This window comes from Achroia grisella, unplaced genomic scaffold, assembly GCF_030625045.1.
Source record: "Achroia grisella isolate CSIRO2021 unplaced genomic scaffold, CSIRO_AGI_Agris_v1 utg841, whole genome shotgun sequence".
NCBI lineage: Eukaryota > Metazoa > Arthropoda > Insecta > Lepidoptera > Pyralidae > Achroia > Achroia grisella.
Window position 1 is genome coordinate 72,030 of NW_026713039.1, and position 24,707 is coordinate 96,736.

The 24,707-nt window shown below is 36.9% G+C and overlaps 2 protein-coding genes across 3 annotated transcripts in view; one reads left to right on the forward strand and one right to left on the reverse strand.

The window, feature by feature from the left end:
* The window catches only part of LOC131852239 (uncharacterized), a 45,572-nt gene extending 35,365 nt beyond the window's left edge, over nt 1-10,207 (reverse strand). Inside the window, exon 1 of the mRNA XM_059202885.1 lies at nt 9,940-10,207. Coding sequence (XP_059058868.1) covers nt 9,940-10,019 — 80 coding nt within the window. The 5' untranslated portion in view covers nt 10,020-10,207. The remainder of the gene's footprint in view (nt 1-9,939) is intronic.
* A 124-nt stretch (nt 10,208-10,331) lies between these two features.
* LOC131852247 (vacuolar protein sorting-associated protein 53 homolog) lies at nt 10,332-23,444 on the forward strand. 2 transcript variants are annotated; one of them, XM_059202898.1, is made up of 14 exons: nt 10,332-10,534; nt 11,055-11,261; nt 11,937-12,155; nt 12,317-12,440; nt 13,672-13,790; nt 14,453-14,620; nt 15,592-15,715; nt 16,182-16,255; nt 16,980-17,123; nt 18,224-18,407; nt 19,523-19,718; nt 20,742-20,922; nt 21,688-22,018; nt 22,752-23,444. In XM_059202898.1, exons 1-14 carry the CDS (start codon nt 10,409-10,411, stop codon nt 23,030-23,032), a joined length of 2,478 nt encoding a protein of 825 aa, XP_059058881.1. In that variant the 5' UTR covers nt 10,332-10,408; the 3' UTR covers nt 23,033-23,444. The 2 variants fall into 2 exon arrangements, with proteins under 2 accessions (XP_059058881.1, XP_059058882.1); XM_059202899.1 differs by having other exon boundaries at nt 16,983-17,123.
* Nucleotides 23,445-24,707: the final 1,263 nt, after the last annotated feature.

Genomic DNA, 24,707 nt, shown 5'->3' on the forward strand with positions numbered 1-24,707 from the left:
CAATGTGATAAATGATTGTGAGGACATACGACCGGAAAATTATAGAGATACTGTTTGCACAGTGGCTTGTTTGTACCGGTCCACGATATGGGGGTAATCAATTACCATTACCATCATGTTGGGGGAAGAAATTTGTTAGTAATGTTTACTATGTGGGCTTTCGAATTGGATACTGTACGTTGTGTTTATCCACTGTAAGTAAAGTGGCCTAAATCCCATCGTTTCGTTTAGCTCCCATCGATCATCCCATCGTTTAGTTTTTTTAACATCTACTGAATATATGTCATTTAATTTCATTTCATTGCTAGCAATAGACCGAGTCGACTTGGACATTATTTTTTTTATTTAAACTCTTTATTGCACCAGACAAAGAAAACACACAAAATGATATAATACATAAACTGATACAAAAGGCGGTCTTATCGCTAAGCAATCTCTTCCAGAGTACCAGTAGAGAAAGTAACATTAAGATAAGAAAATGGTAGGTGGTGCACATAATGAACATAAATATACATTTGTACATAAATATATCTATATATTATTGTTAGGGAAAAGACGATAGAAGACCCCAGATTGGTTAGTTAGGTTAGACTTACTGACAAGTCTAACCTAACCACCATGTCAGGTTGACCTCCACGCGGTTCCCCCTGGAAACCACCGTGATAAATTCTTGGTGAATTTGTCACGATGGGCTAACTGACCTGACCTCATGCTCATCTTATCGTCCCGCCAGCGTAACCCGTTAGCGCAGTCGGGTCCACCATTCCATTATCATCCTTAAAAAAAACTAACCAATCTAGTAACTAACGATTCCATTGCTAGCATGAACCGTGTCGGTTTGGATACTGTACATTATGTTTATCCACAATCAATTAATTAGAGAGCATCGTGACCTAGTCCTGACTTAAGACAAAAGTTGAAATCTGGCTGACAACAAAAATCATTTAGCCAATTTATAATTTTAATTCAGCGGTGATACCAATACCGGATGGACTGTGTGAAAGATGATATAGTAAGAAAGGGAGTAAATAACGAGATGACTGCGAACAGGGATGAATGAAAGAGAAAAACATATTACGACGACCACAAATAAATGGGATGAGGAAGAAGCAGATGATGATGATGATGATGATGATGATGATGATGATGATGATGATGATGATAGTGATACTAATACCGGTAACATACTGGTGGTGGTATGTTACCGGTATTAGTATCACTAATAATTTATTTAGTGTAAATATGAGCATGTGAGCTGCACCTGCTTCTTACAACCCCATTTGGGATTACTATTGTGACAGTATCAATATCCAAGACATGAAATTCTCGTGTCACAATGGCTCACACGGCTTAACCGATTCTTATGAAACTGTGTTTATTTAATAGATCTGAGAATAGAAAGTAAACTAGGTATTTGTTATACCCCTAAGTGATAAGGATTGTCCACCCAAAAATATTTTTGTACATTTTTAGTGATTCGGCATTAAAAATACATACAATACAAAATTTTCACCATTGCCTCTATTTTCAACAACCATATCAGGATCTTCGCCTGCTTCTTCCTTATCCCATTTAATAGCCATATTAGTACTTCACTAATTGTCTACTCTCGGCGATCGATAACTGACAAGGAAAAATATTTACCACCCAACCAAGTGGGCACAAGCCAGCTAGTAATAATACTTATTGTACTTAAGGCTGAAGATGACAACAAAGAAATACAACACTCCGTATCCCGTTATCGTCACCCGTCAAGCGAAGCCTCCAACACAACAATAGCTCTGCGACTGCAACGAGCCTGATGTGGATACAGTTAGTGCATTCTTTGAGCGATCCCACGGCTAAACTGTGCATGACTCACAGATTGCCAAACTGAAGAGGAAACGCCACTACACATCCTATGTGGTTGTAGCCCTCTCATGCACAAACGAAATATCTCCTTTGGAAAGTTTACACTCTTTCCTGAGGAGATAGAAACCATCGCTCCTAAGAATAATCTTCAATTCTTGTCCCTGACGGGTCTAGGTAGCGAACTTTGAAAAGGGCGAGCACAATATATCTATGTAGATCGCAGTGCTACAGGTCCATGCACCTGACAATGGCCCAAACAACCCATTAAATGGCTTACAGATGATCGTGATCTTTTCTTTATATTACTATGGAGGCAAACAAGCATAGGGCCCCTATGACGGTAAACGGTTACCGTACCCTATGGGGTTTTTCAAGAAGGGTATATTAAGGTTTCTTAAGGGTCGACAACGAGCACGTAACACCCCTGGTGTCTCAAGCGTCCATAGGCTACGGTAACCATTTACCATTAGATGGGCCGTATGCTTGTTTGCAACAACAGTAGCATAAAAAATGCAGCAATTGCTGGTTATAAAATTTAAAAGTAAAAATCAAGAAAAAACGGTCTATAACTCAGAGGGGGCAGTGAGTCCACCCTCTCTGTTATTCTAATATACATAAAAGGAGAGTAAGCTCAGATATCGGCCGATAGGGAGCAGTGGAAAATGAATACTGATTGCGGAGCGCCATCCCAGACTATGACCCATCCATTGACCTGTCCTTTGTGCCCAACATCATGCACAAAGGAAGAGCGCAAAAGTTATCGTAACATTCTGGGAAAAATATATTTAGTTGCCATTGAAACGAAAGAATAAGCACAAATAATGAGATAAACATAAAGCAATGACGACCCGTGATACCACTCATGTGTTGCTATTCCAGAGTCATGTCTCTTATCCTATAATTTCAATGCCTACTAATCTGTGACATTGGGTGTGTTGTCATCTGTGACATAAACTAGTGGTAACATATTGCAATCCTACTACCATAGGGTTGCCAAGCGCAGATCTAAAAAACAAGGATTGAAAGTTCTAAAAACCAGGACTATCCAGTTTAAAAACAGAACGCAGTGATAGTGTTGCAATAGTTATAATATGTAGTAAAATTCAAGTAATTAATATAATCAGGTTTTTAATAAAAAGTATTTGACAAAATTATACTGTTGAAAATCAATAATTAAGAGGCGCGCGTATTTTAAAAACCCAGGACGCTAACACATAACTATTCAGGACTTCGTAGGACACTTCAAAAACTAGGACATGTCCTGAGAAAACAGGACGGTTGGCAACTCTATACTACCATCACGAATAAGTGTTTATAAACGACCGTCATTTATGATGTAATAATGACGAATATCATAGCTCTCGACCTTGGTCCACGGCTCAGTGCATACCCAAATATTACTTTATGGTACACTATAAAACAAATGACCGAGTACCGCCCGGCGCCGGCCCTACCCACAGCACGAGACAAGACGAGTGCAGCCCGATACATTACTTCAAAGAAAAAGGTTATACCTTCTTAACAGGCCAACAACGTGCAATTCCCCTGGTGTTGCGGGTGATCATGGGCTGCGGTAATCACTTGCCACCAGGGGGGCTGCAAGCTAGTTTACTTTAAAAAAAATCCGCCGATAGTGACTACTTTATGGCAAAGTAAGTTTAAAGAAAGTAGCAGGCATATTTGATTGATTTTTTGTTTGTGACCTTAGAATCGATATCGAAAATTAATCTACAATTTTATATTCGATCCATGCCTACTTTTGGCACTGGCTACTGGCACTGGCAACAATAACCATACCTCTTTGACATTGGTCTACTGTTTCGTATACCACTCGCTGTGTACAATTTAATTAATATTTACATAAATAAAGTGTTCAGTGTTAATTAATCGTTCCTGATTAATGATTAACATTAGCTGGCAACAAAATATTAATACCTACAATGTTGTTTTCCATTTGTAGTGTATGTGGTAACACTAGCAGTTTACTATCTGTGGTCTCGCGCCGAGCGTACACGAGCCGCGGTGCGCAAGAGGAGAAACATTCCACGCGCAGGCGCCGCGGAGTAAAGACGTGGGATTGTGGCTAACGAGACGATATTATGTCGATAACAACTTACACACCAGGAGATATTACTTAATAGTATCAAATACTTAAATATTGTAAAACGGAATACTGTATTTTATGTGTACGTTAAAATACTGTCTAAAATAATATATATATGTACCTATTTAGTAAGTAGATGTTTGCAGACTGACTGACTTTATTTGCTCTTTTTTTTCGTCTGTTGTTTATATTGTATTTTTTACATTGGACTGAATAAAATATTTTCTTTCTTTCAGACAAACCCCGACAGGAATTTTGCGGGATAGTAGTATTAAAAAAATTGAAAAATAAAGCTTAACAAATAAATGAACACTACACTCGTGTTTCGCCACAACTAATTCTCAGACTCACTTTATGATCATGCTCCACAGATGTAAGCGTGGGCCGGAGTGTCATTCTATAATCTATTTAAAAAATATACCCATTCATAATTCGTAAATCTCTCATGCAAAGCTAGCGTAAACCGTAAGCGTAGGCGGGAGCTTTTTTTTTCGGACTACTCTAATGCTGTTTTCAGCAGCTGGCTATTACTCACCGGACGATAAGGGGCGAGTGCAGATGGCACTCCAAACTAAAGGAAGGAGTTACGGAGCGGGTGAAGGACAACTCCCTCCTGACGGATACGACTTTAGTCTGAGAGCACCGCTAGGGGTTCGAACCTCGGCTCAGGCCGTCGTAATTTCAATCTCTGCTTGAATTTGACGGAGAATAAGTCGGAATCGGAGGGGGTAGGTCATTCCATCACTTATCCCTAAAACAAATACTAAATACCCACATGACATGTGTAATTTAACAATTATTGTCAAACAAATTTGTGCCCTATTTAAACATCCAACAATATTCCTTTTCAAACGGGCGGTGTTTATCTTCCATTATCATCAAAACTCTGTGGTCTGCACTGGCATTATGCATTCCATGAAGGCGTTACATGGCATGTGATTCACGTATAGCAATCTGATTGTGGTGTACGGCAGAGGTGACAAACTTCACTTTGTATATAAAATGGCCGTATATAAAATTTATAAAAGGTAGGCGAGCCAGATTCTAATAAAAACAATGTACTGAATTATTATACCATTTTATTTATTTAATTATATAGTATACTAGCTGACCCCGCAAACAATGTTTTGCCATATAAATTAAAATCACTATTAAATAATAGTTGATGGCACGATGGGGAAAAATTGAGGTTGTATGTATTTTTTAATGTCACATTAAGTATAAAAAAATTATCCAAATATAAAATAAAATATTAGGGGTGGACAACCCTCATAACTTAGGGGTATGAAAAATATATAGTAGCAGACTCTCAGACCTACTGAATATGCATATAAAATTTCATAAAAATCGGTCCACCCGCTTCGAAAGAAGGTGAACATAGTGACACGAGAATTTTATATATAAGATAATATATGCTTGTTAAATAAATATGGGATTGCGGGCCTTATTAACATATGCCGGCCCGGGGGCCGGATGCGATCCACGGGCCGTATGTTTGACATGACTGCTGTATGGGAAATAGCATGCGCATTACATTCGCCATACTGCACGCCCACGACGTTGTTGTACACCTTATATGGTGACAATGAGCTGATATAGCCTACGACGATGGTTGTGGTACGTTCGAGTGGGTGCGCGTGCGCAGCCACTGGACGTACGCATTGTATACTCAAGGGTATTGGGTTTGTTTCATTATTTTTGCAATTGTCTTATTTGTAGTTTGATCCGTCTTCTACTGTCACAGCCTAAGTAATGGAAGAAAGAAAGAAAGAAAGAAAATGAGATGCTCTTTTGGACGTGTATTGTTTTAATAATTTGATTGTTAATTTAATTGTTGTTGTAGTGTATTTATATATTAGTTTTATACTTTGTAGGTAATAAGATATTTGTATATAATAAGGTGGCGGGTAGAAATTAAGAGTAAAGAGTTTGTTAACGGCATTCCGAAATATAACAACTAATTGAATTGGGTGCGTTATTATTTATCTCCGTATATTACAGTTGTCATATCTAATTTGATCTAAAATAATAATAAGTTGATAAGTATAACCATTACATAGTATAAAATAGTCGCTGTTGTCGCGGTGTCTGTCCCTATGTGTGCTTAAATCTTTCAAACTACGCAGCGGATTTTGGAGCGGTTTTGTTTTAAAAGATAGAGTGATTCAAGAGGAAGGTTTATATGTATAATACATGTACACCCGGGCGAAGAAGGGGCGACTAGTAAATACTATAATATAGCATTTACTAGTTACTCGCCCCTTCTTCATGTATTTATTATACATATAAACATTCCTCTTGAATCACTCTATCTATAGTGTCTTTTTAATGGATGATAATGTAATGATGCACCCGCCTGCGTTAACGGTCTACGCTGGCGGGGCACCAGAGGAGTATGATGAGATGAGAATGAGGTCAGGTCAGTCATCCATAGTGACAGGTTCACCAGTAATTTATCATGATGATTTCCCGGGGAAACTGTGCGAAGGTCAATCCGGCATGGTAAATTGTGAGCAATGGGGTCAGCGGTTCACATTACTAACACGTGGACAATAATCGTGATAATCCATTCCATTACAAATATTGAAAAATAGGTTAGATTTTACTAGTTTCGTCCCACATTAATTTTATCAATCAAATTAATAAAATGTATGAGAAGGGTGCAACACTGATGTAGGTCATCAGAGTAACATTGTCAATCAATACATACATGCAATTCACATAACACTAATATGTATTGGATTCAAGTTCAATGAGACAATGCTCCATTGTTTGTTACAGCATTTGATTAGTACCCTGTTCATGGCTGTATGAGATTGCATGAGATCATCTTTACTTTAAATAAAATGGTAGGAAGTCAATACAGTACTTTATATATAGTACTAGCTGTCCCGGAAAACGTTGCTTTGCCTTAAAATAAAAAACAAATTTAGGGGTGGACTACCCCTAACATTTAGGTGGATGAAAAATAGATGTTGGCCGATTCTCATACCTACTCAATACGCTCACAAAATTTCATGAGAATCGGTCAAGCCGTGTCGGAGGAGTATGGGAACGAAAACTGTGACACGAGAATTTTATATATAAGATATACGCAAAAATAAGTTTCAACAATGACGAATTTACATAAAATAAATTATCCCCTAATTTATTTAACCCCCTTAAGGGTAAAGTTTTTAAAAACTTTGTATGTCACACTGTCATAATTTTATTTATATTTAATTAGCAGCCTCACAAATAATTTTCAAGCTTCTAGCTTCAAAAATGATGATTCTTCCATACAATCTTTCAACCCCTTACACCTTACCTTACCTTTTTTTCGCATTAAAAAGTAGCCTAACTCCTTTCTCAGAGTCTAGACTATCTGTGTACCAAATTTAATTTAAATCAGTTCAGCAGTTTTGGCGTGAAAGCGAGACAGACAGAGAGACAGAGTTACTTTCGCATTTATAATATTAGTATGTAATATTATATTATCTGTGATATTAGTAAGGAAGTAAAGATTGTATGGAAGTGTCGTCATTTTTGAAGCTAAAACGATGAAACTTTTTCATTTGGCTTTTATTGGGTTAGGTCATTAAATATTTTTTTCATAATTTGGTCAAGGTACGCGTTACGCGGGCGAAGTCCCGGATCCAGCTAGTATATATATAAATATACTAGCAGACACGGCACCACATTGCCGTGGCTAGGGTTCTTGTATGTTATTGCGACTATAAATTGAGATGTAAGCTATCCTATCTTTCAAGTTGGATCAAATTGCACACAATATGCAAATCAAATTTGCAATCCGTTTAGGAGTCCATCGCGGACAAACAACGTGACACAGAATATATAACAATATATAGTAAAGTATAGTTATACAAAACCAGTATGGAAGGTTTCCATTTATTTTTCTACTTGTCTGTTAGTGTTTAACATAGAAACAGCTACACTTATTATGCTGAATATTATTACATAATATTTTAATCTACATATGGCTTATAGACTACAGAAACTTGAAATAAATATTTCACAGGACGTTGCATTTGTATTTTTTTTTTACAAATTAATACAGTAGAGTCACTACTTGACCAAAGATGGAGTAAAAAAAATATCAACAACTATTTATGTGCTGGGCACCATTCTTACAGTCTAAATAAGTATATATAACTCAAAGGTGACTGACATAGTGATCTATCAACGCACAGCTCAAACCACTGGACGGATCGGGCTGAAATTTGGCATGCAGGTAAATGTTATGACGTAGGCATCCGCTAAGAAAGGATTTTGATTAATTCTACCCCCAAGGGTATAAAATAGGGGATGAAAGTTTATATGAAACTTTGTCAATTTTAAACCGATCGGGCTGAGACTTTGCATGCATAAAGCTACTATGACGTAGGCATCTCCTAAGAAAAGATTTTGATAAATTCCACCCCTAAGGGGATAAATTAACGCGAGCGAAGCCGCAGGCAAAAGCTAGTCACATATAAGAGAAAGATTTAGATGATTATTTACATATCAGCTTTATATAATAATTTCTCTTGGATTTAATTTCTCTTGGACTGATATGTTTGTTGTTCTTTTAGTAGGCCTTACAACTACCTAAGGATGAAAAGAAGTTGTGATATACTTTATCACCACACACAAACATAGTTGCATAATACATGCATACATACTACATTTAAACAGTTGCAAAAAAATTCAGCTAGGTACAACTAGGTTTGTCTTGGATTAGGTTCTATCAGACTAGTTACTAATAGACTAATATTGGTTTTGTGTTTTAGTTGGATTTTACAACTTCCTGAAGATGAAGAGGAGTGGTGATGGTGGTGGTGGATATACACTTTTTTACTCAATAACAACATCATCAATCTAGGTGAACAATCTAAGAAACACAGGCCTTCCAGTAATAAGTTAAAATTTTAGCTATCACTAAACAGTAGCCAAAATCTATTTATGCTATAAAAATGACTTTAGAATATGTTTGCTAGAGGAATATTGCAATGTTAAAGTTGTTGTATTATTGAAATAAAAAATGGTTTAAATATATTGTACACAGAAATGTATATAAAGGTAAACAAAACAAAATCTATTTTCTTAGTGACATTCCAAATTTAAATTTCATAATTTTATTTTTAAATGTAATTATATGGCTATTTGTGATCGCAAACAGAATAAAACTAATACAAATAAATTACCTTAATAATGTATACAGCTACCTAATTTAGTATGATAATGTATGTGAGAGGTCCTTTGTTGCCCTTACTTGTGTGCATTCACAAACAAAGCTTAATAATATATGTAAAGTTTCAAGAAAAAATACATTGTTATATTTATTTAATAATAAAAATGGATTAACTACTAATACACAGATAAATAAAATGTTAATCATAAAACACAATCTCATAAATATACAACTTAACAATTAACATTTGGTTCAAGTTCTCAATATTCAATACCAGAATTTTTAATATTTGAGATTATAATTTTGAAATAATATTTGAATAATAATTTTAATTAGATTGTTACCAAGAATTTGACTGTAATAAACTCTTAATAAGAATCTAATTAGAATCTTTTTACATGATTAAAATTCTATTTTACTATCTACTTTTTAAGTAATCATCCATAAATACTGAAAAATTCTGAATTGTTTTTAAAAATACAACACATGGCTTGTGTAGGAAACGCTCGTAATATATGTTTATTCCTTTGCCTACAGAATATTAAAAAAAAACTAATATTTGAATACAATACTCTCAGACAAAAACTCGCTTTTCACACGGGAAGTGAACAAAAAAAATACAGCACGAACGCAGTTAATAGGGTAACGAACGACGAGCTGTACGCATCCATTCCATTCGAACTCTATTATTTACGCTACGACCCTAATTCTAGTGCATTACAAATCACCACTAAAGTCCGTTTCACATATTCAAATATGCGTTCTACGCTGCCTGCGTTTCCTACAGATGGTAAATATTTTAAGAAACACTCACCAGCAGTTCAGTTTCTTTATAGATGACAAATCCGACTGTTTCGATCGAGCGATCACCATCTCCTCAGTAAGACGTGCCATGGTATATATTTGTCACTGCACTACACTACACTGCAATTTTACAGAAGTAAATATTATAAAGATGAACACTGTAGATTTATATCGGAGCTGCGAGAAGGCTGACCATCGTGGAACCGACACACGTCAAAAACAAAGAGAGCACCAGCAGAAACTGACACAAGTTGTTGAAGTTGAAATGAAAGCAGACTAGATACAGATTAGGTATCACACAGATAGTATAATTACGATTTTTTCCTATTTACGAAATGTCAAACTGCCGCCTTTAAATGTCAATGTCAATTGTGTCAGGTGTCGTACAGTCACTATTGTCAATCCAACAAATAAAAAAATGTCAACAATGTTTATGTGACTCCTATTTTCTCAAATAATTCAAAATTCTGTTCTTAAAAATGGATTCCAATGACACCACTGACGATAAGGACAGTGGGCCAGAGGTCCAGATCAACTTTCCAAATTCTGTGATGAGCAGAATCGAAGAATTGATGGGGGGAACTGAACAGTTCGACAACACTGAAGTATGACTTACATTATTTACTCAAGATTTAACATATTTCATGCCTGTTCTGACACAAATTAACTAATACACTGTATTAATAATACTATTGGTGTTACTGGTACAACATACTAACTTCTCTCGCAGTTTAATGATTGAAAAATAACATACCAAAAATATATTTTCAAGTATTGTATTGTATCTAATTAATATTATATATTTAAAATATATAATATGCCTTAATTATCTAGTTGTCGTTACTCGATAAAATATCTTATTTTAATATTATAAACACGTAAATTTGTGAGTATGAATGGATGTATGTTGCTCTTTAATTCAAAAACTACTGAATGGATTTTGATGAAACTTTACAGTAATATATCTTATACATCAGAATAACATACACTATTGTATTGGGCTTAGGCCTGTAATAATAGTTGCGTAAATAAATAAATATATAAATAATAAATAAACATAGGTTATATATTTCACATGAATAAAACAGCATCAAATATAGCAGAACTTACTATGATATGTTGCAGTTTGATGCAGTAGCGTACATCAATCGAGTGTTCCCCACTGAGCAATCCCTCTCCGGGGTGGAGAGTGCCGCTGCTCGCTGTGAGTTCCGCCTCTCTGGAGTGGAACAAGACATTAGGCGGCTAGTGCGGGCGCAAGCTGAACAGAGAGAGGCCGGCCAGCAGGCTTTGCTTGATGCCCAGAGGTGTATTGCTGAGTTGGCTCTGCAGGTATTATTAATTTATTATAACAAGTATGTAACAAGTAACAATTTGATCTATATACTGAACTGGAAGGTAGGGGAAATATTAAAATTATAATGTAAAAATTTGACATTCATAAGCGGCTAAAATGTCCTACATGAATAAATGATTTTTGAATTTGAATTTGAATAAGGTAAAACTATATATTTGGTTGCTAGAGATGTTTAGATGTTTTAGATTTGTTTTTGATGTACCTAATTTTAGTCGACATCACAGAAGACCGAAGAGCTGGCAGCTACCTTGGACAAAGAATTAGTCTAGCTATTCAAAGAGGAAATGCTGCCAGTATCTTCGGAACCTTGCCTAAAGGGACCCCTTTTAATAATATATTTTAGTCATCATATTATATATTTTTTTAAGCTTTTTAATTTTAGGTTCTTAGTTGTAAATATAATTTATAGTAATTATATATTTCCTTCTATTTTTTATACATTTCTTCTTTTAAGTACTTTTTTTTTAATCTAAATTTATTTTCAGGTTTTTGTTTTTGAACAAGACAACCCTTTCTAAGTGTAACAAAAGTTTTATAAAAAAAATATATATTAAACATACTGAATTGAAGCATTTTTGGGTTTGTTTTTAAAAATATCTGGGTTTGTTTTTAATGTCAAGTATATCAGCAAAGATATGTTTAATTTTCAGGTAGCAGATATAAATAAAAAAGCGGAGCGCAGTGAGAGCATGGTGAGGGAGATAACCTCAGAGATCAAGCAGCTGGACTGTGCCAAGTCAAACCTGACGGCCGCCATCACAGCGCTTAACCACCTGCACATGCTGGTGGGCGGGGTGGACACGCTGAAGACCATGACCGACAGCCGCCAGTACAAGGAGATAGTGCTGCCCATGCAGGCCATTATGGAGGTGACGTTACACACACACTATGTTACTCACACTGTCTTTTTCTTTGTACCTTTGTATGACCAATATAATTGTGTATCTACTTATTTTATTTTTGTTTTTTGTTTATCAAAAATACAAATGTTATCTAATATAATAGTGTGTGTGTGTATGTGTGGGTGCAGGTGTTGCAGCACTTCTCGTGCTACCGTGAGATCCCCGAGCTGTGTGCGCTGCGTGAGCGCGTGCAGGCCACCCGGGCTCTGCTCGCCGCGCAGATACTCGCAGACTTCAACCAGGCCTTCACAGGTCGGTCCACACACACCCGCACTACTCCATACTACCACCCAATTCAATTCAATTCAAAATACCTCTATCCATGTAGGTCTATTACAGACTTATGATATGTCAAATCTACCGTCAGTTCGGAATGATTTCGAGATGAGAACTGACAAGAAACTCAGCTCGTATTCTTTTCAAATACAGATTCAATTTTAAATACAAATTTGGGAGAATAAAGTGACCACCAGCATATGCTACTGCTAAAGCAAATAGTCTAATCACTCCGTAACCCGAACAGACCTGTCCCCACAACGGGCACCCGTTCACGAGTATGACGAATGAGCCAGCCATCATTGAACTCAACCATATAAGTATTAATAAATTCACACACCGTCATCTAGTCCCAAGCTAAGGTGGCCTGCGTTATGTATACTAGACAACTGACAAATACTTAATACATTTTTTATAATATAATTTACTATATGTAAATTAAATTAAATCTGTAAATATATTTAATACTAGCTGTGCCCGCGACTTCGCCCGCGTGTTTTAGTGACCTTCACCAAATATAGAAAAAATATTTAATAATCTAACTCAAAGAAGGTTCGTCATTTTTAAGCTATAACTAGAAATCTTTTTTAGATTTCTAGTTATAGCTTTAAAAATGACGATTTTCTGTACAAACTTTCATCCCCTATTTTTACCCCCTTAACAACAATTTTACAAACTTAGTCATATTTATTTATAGTATTTAATGAACAGCCTGAAAAGTAAGTTTCATTATTCTAGTTTTAAAAATGACGATACTTCCATACAACCTTTCAACTCTTTATTCACATTAAAAAGTAGCCTTCCTTTCCCAGGGTCTAGATTATCTGTGTACCAAATTTCATTTAAATTGGTTCAGTAGTTTTGGCGTAAAAGCGAGACAGACAGACAGAGTTACTTTCGCATTTATTGGAATAAGGATTTATATATTTAGAATTTTATTTAATATTAAACATAGACACCTATATAAATATACATTGTAAATAAACTGGCTTTAAAAAAAAGTAATTCAATTGAGTTTCTTGCCAGTTCTTCTCAATTGGATCTACATACTGAACTGGATGGTGGGGAACAAATTATAATATAAAAAATGTAACATTCATAAGAGGCTTAAAAGACCTACATTAATAAATGATTTTTGAATTTTAATTTGAATTTATAATGTACATAAAGTAACAATTTGTCTGTCTGTGTTCAATTTGTTTGGCAGCGGGCAGCAAGGGCATGGTGTCTCACAAGACGCTGGCGGAGGCCTGCGGCGTGGTCGACATCCTGGAGCCCAAGGTGAAGCAGGACCTACTCAAGTGGTTCATAGACATGCAACTGCAGGTAATAATGACATTTATTGGAGGAATCTGTATGTTTATATGTACTAATCTCAGGAACAAACATACAGATATTTATTTATTAAAAGAAAATCATGATTAGACTATACACATGTTGAAGCAATTTATAAAATACTAGCTACTCGCCCTGGCTTTGCCCGGGTGTACATGTTTCTAAATATATATAACTCAAAGGTGACTGACATAGTGATCTATCAACGCACAGTCCAAACCACTGGACGGATCGGACTGAAATTTGGCATGCAGGTAGATATTATGACGTAGGCATCCGCTAAGAAAGGATTTTGATTAATTCTACCCTCACAGGGATAAAATAGGGGATGACAGTTTGTATGAAACTTTGTCAATTTTAAACCGATCGGAAGGAGATTTTGCATGCATAAAGCAACTATAGCTTAGGCATCCCCATAGAAAGGATTTTGATAAATTCCACCCTTAAGGGGATAAATTAACGCGAGCGAAGCCGCGGGCAAAAGCTAGTTATACATATAAACCTTTCTCAAAAATCACTATGTAATAGATAAAAATCCGCTTCAAAATCCGTTGCGTAGTTTTAAAATAATTAAAAAAACAAATGAAGAAAAAACTATGTTAATGGTGCGGCGCTAGGATAATGTTATGTGTGTGTGTGTATGTGTGGTGCAGGAGTACCGGCACCTGTTCTCCGCGGAGCAGGAGAGCGCGTGGCTGTCGCACGTGGAGCGGCGCTACGCGTGGCTCAAGAGACACCTGCTGTCCTTCGAGGAGTCCCTCGGGAGCCTGTTCCCGGCCGCGTGGCGCCTCAGCGAGCGGGTCGCGCACCGCTTCGCGCAGGTACCGCCCGCACTCGCACCCCACCCACTCCACGTGCCAACTACCACTATACGGCAACCCTTCCGGTCGCTCCCCCGGCCGATTCAAACGCGGATCGAAATTACAACAGTCTGAGCCGAGGTTCGAACCCTTACCACTGCCCTCAGATCAAAATCGTATTGGTAAGGTAGGAGTTTGCCTTCGGCACCTCCATGAGTCCTTCTGCGGATTGCAAAATTAGATTATACATTTTTATCATAATTGAATAAAAAACTAATAATTTTAAATTACATCTATAGGTCACTGGTTCGAATCCGGCTCGAAGGACCAATGAATAAGTTCGAGAATTATCAGTGAAATTCCCGTGTATTTCCCACAATATTTGAATCTATACATATAAGTAAAATTGGAGTGTCTGTTTATAATATTGAAATAACCAGTTTTTACTATATTCAAATGAATGTAAATACGGTACATATACCAAAATATTTTTTTTTGTCTGTTATTTTATCTGACAAATTTTATCTGTCGTAGTCGGTATAAACAGACAGAAGTCTGTTTATTCTGGCTAATCTCTGAAATGGCTGGACCGATTTTGACCTACCGATTTTGCAAAAAAAAATGATAACGACCTCAAATCAATATTGAAACATTAGTGACGAATGAAAATTGTATGATATGAAATGATCGGAGAATTTCATGTCATTGTCGGTTCGATGACAGAATCATGCTCTCGCTCTTTCACTTGATTCCTTCATTTCCCAGTTGAATACTTCCCACTCGAGTTGGCAGAATTCAACTCGAGTTAACTCGAATTCACCGCACCTCGAGTTAACTCGAGTTGACACATCTCTAGATAGTTTCAATTGGGACCCTCAATGGCAGCTTTTTGACCTCACGGTACCTATTTGTTCACTGAGTTGTTCATTACGTAGCTATCAGATAAGTTGAGATGAGTTTGTACACGTTGGTTCGTTGGTTGTGCGCCGCAGATGACCCGGTCGGACCTGAGTTCGTTGCTGTCGTCTCGCCGCGCGGAGGTGGACGTGAAGCTGCTGCTGTACGCCATACAGAAGACCTACAACTTCGAGCTGCTGCTCCACAAGAGGTTCACAGGTGACCACACACCACACACCACATACCGCGCGTACATGTTTGACGATGATGTATATACATATAAATACAGAAATAGTAGTGCGCCATTACAGGTGACGAGCTATGGGTTTCTCAATGGTTTGTACGAAGATCATTTTGTTTTCGGCGATAAATGATTTTAGGGTTACCAACTGAAAAAAATCATAAAATGCAACACTATCACAATTTTTGAAATTAGCGAAATCTCAACTATTCATTTGTAATTTGAAATAGTCACTTTTAATCTTAATTTCATTTAGTGAGATATCATTATTTATTAACATATCTCTCACATGTTATTGCATGTATTTAATTGTATTTCTTCCCAGCTCTTCTCAATTGAATTTACATACTGTACTGTAAAGAATATAATAAAAAAAATTGACGTTCATAAGCGGCTAAAATGTTTTAAATGAGTATATGATTTTTGATTTGATATTATTCGCAGGCACGGATCTGGAGACTACCAACTTGGAGAGCACCACAGATAATCAGATCGACTTCGACGCCGACGTCACGGAGGTCAGCAATGGTCATAATAGAATAGAATAGTCATTTTTTGACTCGCACAATAATGACATAAAAAAAACAAACAGAGTATGCAGCTTACATTTTAGAAATTAAACCTTGTTAATACTTTCTTGTAGCTATATTTACTTTTAAATGTTTCTGTCCACTGTTCCTCTTTTGTTTTTTCATTGCAATTGATCTTTTCACAATATACGGAAGCAAATTATTTTCATTTATCCACAATTACCTAGTTATATTGTATTACAATAAATATATAACTACTAAGAAATTCATTTGTGGATCAAAGTAAAAAGCAATTTACAATTTATTAAAGAATAGAATAGAAAATCATTTATTCAAATAAACTTACATTGAAGCACGTTTGAATAGTCATTACATTTTTTTTTAATCTACCGCTCATTCGGAAAGCTGTCTCATCGCAAGAAGAACGAGCAAGAAACTTGCGTGTTGCTCTTTTAAATAATTTTATTGTTAATTTACATTTTTAAGTTGAAGTGTGTGAATATAAACTACTGATTAGCACTAATTCAATTAAATACTCAAATAGAAAAAATATTAAATATATAACCAACTGGTTAAGCAACTAAATAAGAGGAAATCAGTCGTAGTGATTAGAACTGACCAGTCCCTACAAGCAGCACTCGTTCACGAGTATGACGGATGAAAATTAATTACCAGTTATGGCAATTAAAGTCCTCGGTGTGTATGTTGTCAGCAGGAGTCGGGGGGCGGAGCGCCGGCCGCCAGCTCGGGCTCCGCGTGGGTGGGGCTGATCGGCGGGTGCTTCGAGCCGTACCTCTCTCTCTACATACACTCGCTGGACGCCAACCTGCGCTCCTTCATGGACAGGTTCCTGCAGGTCTGTATATTACGCACGAGGCCGGGAGCGGAGCGCCGGCCGCCTGCTCGGGCTCCGGGAGGTCTGTATCTCTTTTGTCACTGCAATTATATACAAATCAACAGACGAAGAGATTGTAATTGTCCTATATACATCTCCCACGCGGAGTCTAATCTAAAGAAGATATGATATCTTAGTATTTTATATTTGTGCAGAAGAGGATTGTTAATAATACAGACTATATTCTGTTTTGTAGTCTCAGAGACTAAATTGACAGGTAAATGTCAAATTTTCAAACAATGTTACCACCTACAGCGGAGTAGTGGTGTACCTGCGATACCGATTTATTGAATCGTATAAAAATACGATTCAATAAATATAAAAATATTCTCAACACATGTTTTATACAGTAGTAATATAAGAAGTACAATACAATAATTTACACATTAAAAAAACAGAGTCAATGTGGACCACAACTCAGCATAATGCTGGCAACATAGTATCCAGCGCTGATTTTCAGTTGGCCCTACAGTACGCACATATATTACAATTAAAAATATACGTGTACAAAACAATTATAAAACAGATATTATACAATTAAAAAAATATATCTAAGATAAAAAAGTATATAAATAATAAAGAGGAAAATTATAATAATCGTAAAACATTATATATGTAATAGCTTTAAATTAAAAAAAAAGATTTTTTTAAATTTTCTATTACCCATAAATAACGAGATGACTGCGAACAGGGATAAATGGAAGAGAAAAACATATTACGACGACCAGAAATAAATGGGATGAGGAAGAAGCTGACGGTGATGTTCTAGTACCTACAAATTCAAATTCAAAATATCTCTCAACGAAACTCAACTCGTTTTTTTTAATGTTGTACATATTTACAATAATACTATTTAATTTAAATTCAAATTTGGGAGAATAGTTGACCATCAGCATATGCTATATAAAAATAAATCAAAAAATCTAATCAGTGTTCGCAACCTGAACAGACCAGTCCCCACAAGCAGCACCACTAGCTTTACAACTAGCTTTCCTTACCAGACGGCGCTGTGTGGATTATCCGGGATGTTCTGTTAATATTATTGATGTGTATGTTTGCAGGAGGCTCGTGCGACGGACGGCGAAGCCGGTGGTGCCGGTGGTGGCAGTGGTGGTGGTGGTGGCGGTGGTGGCGGTGGTGGCGGCGGTGGCGGCGCTGTGATCGCGAGCTGCGCGGACCTGTTCGTGTTCTACAAGCGATGCCTGGTGCAGTGCGCGCGACTCACCACCGGGGAGCCCATGCTCGGTGACTACCACACACTACTGTTTATATATATAAAAAACCCAGTGATATTCCGTATAATCGAAAATCCGGATAACCGATTTCAAAGCAAATCAAACAATATTAAATTGTTTCATTATGCAATGGTTTTTACTTGGGTAATCTTATATATAAAATTCTTGTGTCACAATGTTACCATACTCCTCTGAAACGGTTTGATCGAGTTTTATGAAATTTTATATGCATATTCATTAGGTCTGAGAATCGGCTACTATCTATTTTTCATAACCCTAAGTAATAGGGTTGTCCACTCCTAACATTTTTTTTTTGGGCAAATTTTTTTATTTATATTTTTTTAACATGTGCCATTAAAAAATACATACAACCCTATATTTTCACCCTTCTATCACCAACCTCTACTTTTTTACAGCGGTATTACTTTACATGGCAAAACAACGTTTGCCGGGACAGATAGTATAATATATAAAAAAAACACTATAATGATAAATAATGAATTACGTAATACATATGTAATTTAAAATTTTGGTTAGAAATAACTTGTTATTGACCTTTGACGGGAACATGATCGAATACGAAGCTTTGATACAAAATAGTACTTTCAGAATTCCACTACCCTCTATTCTCTACATTTGCCAAGCGTATGCCACTGTTTTCCCATCCGTACATATATAAGTATGTAAATAAGAAATGCGCAATTACAAAATTGTCCATGCATCAAGTCAAAAAAACGATAAAATGCACACACACACACACACACACACACACACACAAGCTAGCTAAAGCTTGTGTTATGGATACCAGATAACTGATACAAATACAGTTTTTTTTTCTTAAATACATGTTATACTTAGAAAATACCTAGACCGATACAAACAATCATACTCATTAATACAAATGTTTGTGCCGTGCGAAGAATCGAACCCGCGACCATCGGACGGAAAGCGGTGAGCTAGACCGCTAGACCACCGAGGTCGTCAAATTTATTTATTTATTTAACACTTATTTAGTGACGTGTTGCCTCCCTTGTGGCGAGCAGTAGCCTCCATCCCCGTACCCTATGATTTGTTTGCACCATACCTCCACATAGCTAACAGTACTCGTCCGCGTGCCCCGTCCAGAGCTGGCGGGGGTGTTCCAGAAGTACCTCCGCGAGTACGCGTCGTCTGTGCTGCAGGCGGCGCTGCCGCAGCGCGGTGTGGCGAGCGTGGCGAGCATGGCCAGTGTGGCGAGCGTGGCCGGCGTGGTGGGCACCGTGCCCAGCCTGGTCACCAACCTGCACACGCTGCTCAAGGACGACGCCGCCGCCACCGCCAGGTGACGCCGCATTATACACATACATACAAAAGAAACTGAATATTTGTGTTTTCTTTCAAAAGAAAAGGATATATATTTTTACGGTTATTATCTCAGATAGGGTCATCAGAAATGAAATGAAATGAATATTTATTGCTTAAAATGGGTTTTTCAGGTCTTTAGAACTAGTTTCACACATTTTGTCATTACTTACATGCAACAGACAAAACAAATGTCAAGTTTAGTTATTTTTAGTTAATCAATATTAAGTACGTACATTATTTATTATATGAGTATGTCAACTTCGTATTAATGAAATATTTATAAATTATACATGTCAATGTTTTTAATTAAGTAAGTACTCCTGAACACTGTAGTAAGATTTGCTGATTAGCCATCTATGTAGTTCTTTCTTGAATTTGTTTCGACAAATTGACAATTTCTCTTGGCAATTTATTATATATTTTAATCGCCATGGCGTGACAGTTACCTCCAGAGACATAGTCATGTGTCATCGTCGTTGAGCACCACATAACATAACCATACTTTTATTCTACCGCTCATTCGGAAAGCAGACTCATCACAAGAAGAATGAGTATAAGATTATTACTGATTCTATTACTCTTTTAAATGAATATTGTTCAACATTACTTATTAAAGATTTTTTAAAAATATAAACTGCTATTTGGTAGTTTTAGCTTAGGTTTTTTTGAATAAAGAATTGTCTTAAATTCAAAATATCTTTATTCATGTAGGTCTATTACAGACTCTTATGATACATCAAATCTACCGGCAGTTCGGAATGATTTCGAGATGAGAAGAAGTGACAAGAAACTTAGTTCATCTTCTTTTCAAATAAATGTTGTACATGTTTACAATAATACAGATTAATTTAAGTTCAAATTTAGGAGAATAGAGTGACCACCAGCATATGCTATTGCAAAAGCAAAAAGTCTAATCAGTGTTCGTAACCTGAACAGACCAGTCTTTCTATTTTATTCTAATTAATAAAGTCAGTTTAATATTGTTATGTCACAACATCAGGTACTCAAAGCAGGAGATAGCGAAGATCACCAGCGTGATCACCACGTCGGAGTACTGTCTGGAGACCACCATCCACCTGGAGCAGAAGCTCAAGGAGAAGGTGGCCCCCGGGCTCGCAGACAAGATAGACCTCGTGCCTGAACAGGACCTCTTCCACAAGATGATCACCAACTGTATTCAGGTATTTTGTTTTATTTTTATTAAGGGTTTTTGGACCTGTTAATGTCAGGTGCTTGGACCTGTAGCACTGCGACCTACATAGATCTATTGTGCTGGCCCTTTTTCAGAGTTCGCTACCTAGACCCGTCAGGGACAAGAATTGAACTGGATTATCTGTAAGAGATGGCTTTTAATGATAAGCCGGCCTTTTGTTAACATGTTTATATTAAGTTCTTTTTTAGTAAATATTTTTTTCTGTCTGTACGTATGTACATTTAGGTAGATTTATTCCATTACGTCATTCAATCATTTGGAAGGTTGATTTTTGCGTTTCAACACAATTAAATTTAACATCTAGTACCAATAACATAAACCCTTCGCGTGTGACCAGATGGCGCTGTGTGAATTGTCGTAGGATATTTTTTTTATAGCACAGAGGACGAACTAGTTTGAGGCTCTAGTCTGAGGCTTGATGGTAAGTGCAGAGCACCCGCAACACCAGGGGTATTGCGTGTGCGTTGTCGGCCTGTTGTTGACAATTCACACAGCGCTATCTAGTCCCGCGGAAAGCAGAGCTTGTGTTATGGGTACTAGACAACTGATATAAATATACGGATACTTTTGTTTTGTAAATACATACATAATATACATAGAAAACATTCAGACCGATACAAACAATCATATTAATTAACACACATGTTTGTACCGTGCGAGGAATCGAACCCGCGACCATCGGAAGTAAACCGCTAGACCACCTAAAAAGGTTATTATTGTGATATGATTGCAGATGCTGGTGCAGGACCTGGAGGCGTGCTGCTGGCCGGCGCTGCAGGCGATGACTCGGATCTCGTGGCAGCAGCTGGCGGCGGTGGGCGACCAGAGCTCGTACGTCACACAGCTGGTGATGCATCTCAAGAACGCAGTGCCCACCCTTCGCGACAGCCTCGCCTCCTCCAGGAAGTACTTCACGCAGCTCTGCATACGATTCGCCAACTCCTTCATACCCAAGTTCATCCAGAACATCTACAAGTGCAAGCCCATCTCGACCGTGGGCTCCGAGCAGTTGCTGCTGGACACGCACATGTTGAAGACAGCGCTGCTGGAGCTGCCCTCCATAGGTATTGTTTAATTCTTCTGTAAATATACTTTCTATATATTTGTCACTAGATGGCGCTGTTTATTTGCTACAACGTGCAATGGTTTTGCTTTTAGGTTACTTATAAACTGTGGTTGTTTGTTAAATATTAGGTTTTACACAGGTAAAACCTAATATTTAACAAACAACCACATCCACAACGCCTGTGTACATGTTGTTGTAGTTACGGTCCTATTACACTTTCTCTGCTTGTTCTTTGCTATATCTGTACATGTAAATAAAATTGGAGTGTCTGTTTGTGATATTGAAATAACCGTTTTTTACTACATGCAAATACGGTACATACACTAAAATAACATTTTTTACAATTTTTGCCTGCCTGTCTGTCTGTTCCGGCTAATCTCTGAAATGGCTGAACCTATTTTGACGGAACTTTTATAGGTATATTGAATAATAATAATAATCTCAGGACAATTCACACAGCGCCATCTAGACCCAAGTTAAGCTAGCTAAAACTTGTGTTATGGGTACTAGATAACTGATACAGATACATAGATAATTTTTATTTCGTAAATCATACTCATAAATACAAATGTTTGTGCCGTGCGAGGATCGAACCCGCGACCATCGGACGTTAAGCGGTGTGCTAGACCACTAGACCACCCGAGGTCGTCAAAAAGGATATAATTTAATTATGAGTGAAATATTTCATTCACTCACTCGTTCATTCGCTCATTCATTTGTATATTCCTTAGGTTCCGAGGTGAAGCGGCCTGCACCAGCCATGTACACGAAAGTGGTGATAAAACTGATGACCAAAGCGGAGATGATCCTCAAACTGGTGATGGCGCCGCTGGACGGCAACCCTGAGGGTTTCGTGAGCCAGTTCGTGCAGCTGCTGCCGGAGAGTACCCTCGCGGAGTTCCACAAGGTCCTCGACATGAAAGGCGCCAAGTTATCGAAGACTCAGCTTAGCTCATTAGATTCACTGTTCAAGGAGACCACCAAATCAAACAATAGTAATATTAATAAGTAATACGATTTAGATTCTGTTCGGACTTCAATTGTGACTAACATTAGTCTGTACGTGAGTCGAAAATATTAATTGAAAAAATGATGTTTAGGTTTCAAGATACTCATCTTCATCCTCGCCTCTTCCCGTTACTCGGGGTCGGCTTTTCTAATCCTTTCCCGCCATATATTGCGCTGGTAAGCATCGTCATTTGACAGGTCCAACTCCTTCAAGTCCCTTAGGACATTTTTTTTTATGGATGATAATGGAATTGTGAACCCGCCTGTGCTAACGGTTTACGCTGGCGGGGCACTAGTGAAGGATGATAAGATGAGCATAAGGTCAGGTCAGTTAGCACATCGTGATCAATTCACAATTTATCACGATGGTTTCTGGTGGGAACTGCGTGGAGGTCAACCTGACATGGTACATTGCTAGCAATGGGGTTATCAATGCACATTACTAAAAATCCCCTTTCCCCCTCCCTTTGGACATTTGTCAACCAGGTAGTTGGTGGCCTGCCGCGTCCTCTTTTAGTTGTAGCCATGGAATGGCACTTTCTCACAATGTGGTTTTCAGGTTTACGCAGAATATGTCCATACCACCTAAGTCTACATTGGTCTACAGGTACCATTCCGAAGCTGCCCCTTACATGCTCGTTTCGGATTTTATCTCTAAGCGTAATTAGATTTCAAGATAGTGGCGGAAATAAAAAATTGTTACCAGCCTGGCGGCTGAAATAAGTAAAACAACTTCTGTTTCACCTACTTCAGCCTGTTAGCTGTCATATTCTGTCTTCAGGCTGTTACATAAACTTAGTACACTCTCCCCCTGCCGGAAGTCACGTTAAAGTTACTTTTTGAAGTCCAATAGATATGTTCCTACTTTGAAGATTCTCATCATTCCATTATTTAAACATGTATAATTAAAAACAAAAGAATGTGTTTGTTCTAAGTGCAATTAAGTATTGGATACAGCATAGAAAAAATATTTATATGAAAATGTTTCTTTTGACTATATGTTTATGAAATCAAATCAACTAATAATATTTTAATTACATTCATATAATATTGTATAAATATTTTCTCTGTGCTAATGTGTTTTTCGTTGGCGTTAACTACATCATAGTATTATGTATTTATTGTCGTATTTTTTTATGAAGAAATAAATTTTATATTAAATTAATATGGTTTTATTTAAAAAATAATCACATCTACACAAAATTAGAAATAAATAAAAGAGTGAATTTGTATCTGTTTATAATTTCAAATACAAATCACAATATGCATATAAGAGAAAATACAGTTATTTATCTAAAAAATATTAAACAAATTGTCTATCTGGAATGTTTGTTTGTTTTTGCTAATCTCTAATTGAAACAGCTGGAGTGATTTTGAGGGGCCTTTCACTCGCAAATAGTTAATGTTATAAAAAGTAACTTAGGCTACTTTTGTATTAGAAATGATACTTTTTAATCGAATAAATTTAAATTCTGGTCGGGTAACAGCTAGTACGAGATAATTTTGCAGTCTCAAGAACTAACTTTCCCTCTTTCTTTCTTTCTTTCTTTCTAAAGGACTGCTCCATACCTACATCTTAATCTGACACTGGGAGATACGTAACTTAATATAAGATTTGATAGATAATACCAGTTTCTTAATCATGTATCATCATCATCATCATCTCTTCAGTATTGTAA

What these genes read in the sequence shown, in the direction of transcription:
- LOC131852247 (XM_059202898.1), top strand. Translation starts at nt 10,409, where the DNA reads ATGGATTCCAATGACACCACTGACGATAAGGACAGTGGGCCAGAGGTC. An exon ending in CTTCAACCAGGCCTTCACAG is followed by an intron (nt 12,441 to 13,671) that starts GTCGGTCCACAC and finishes TTTGTTTGGCAG; the next exon opens with CGGGCAGCAAGGGCATGGTG. An exon ending in GACGCCGCCGCCACCGCCAG is followed by an intron (nt 19,719 to 20,741) that starts GTGACGCCGCAT and finishes TCACAACATCAG; the next exon opens with GTACTCAAAGCAGGAGATAG.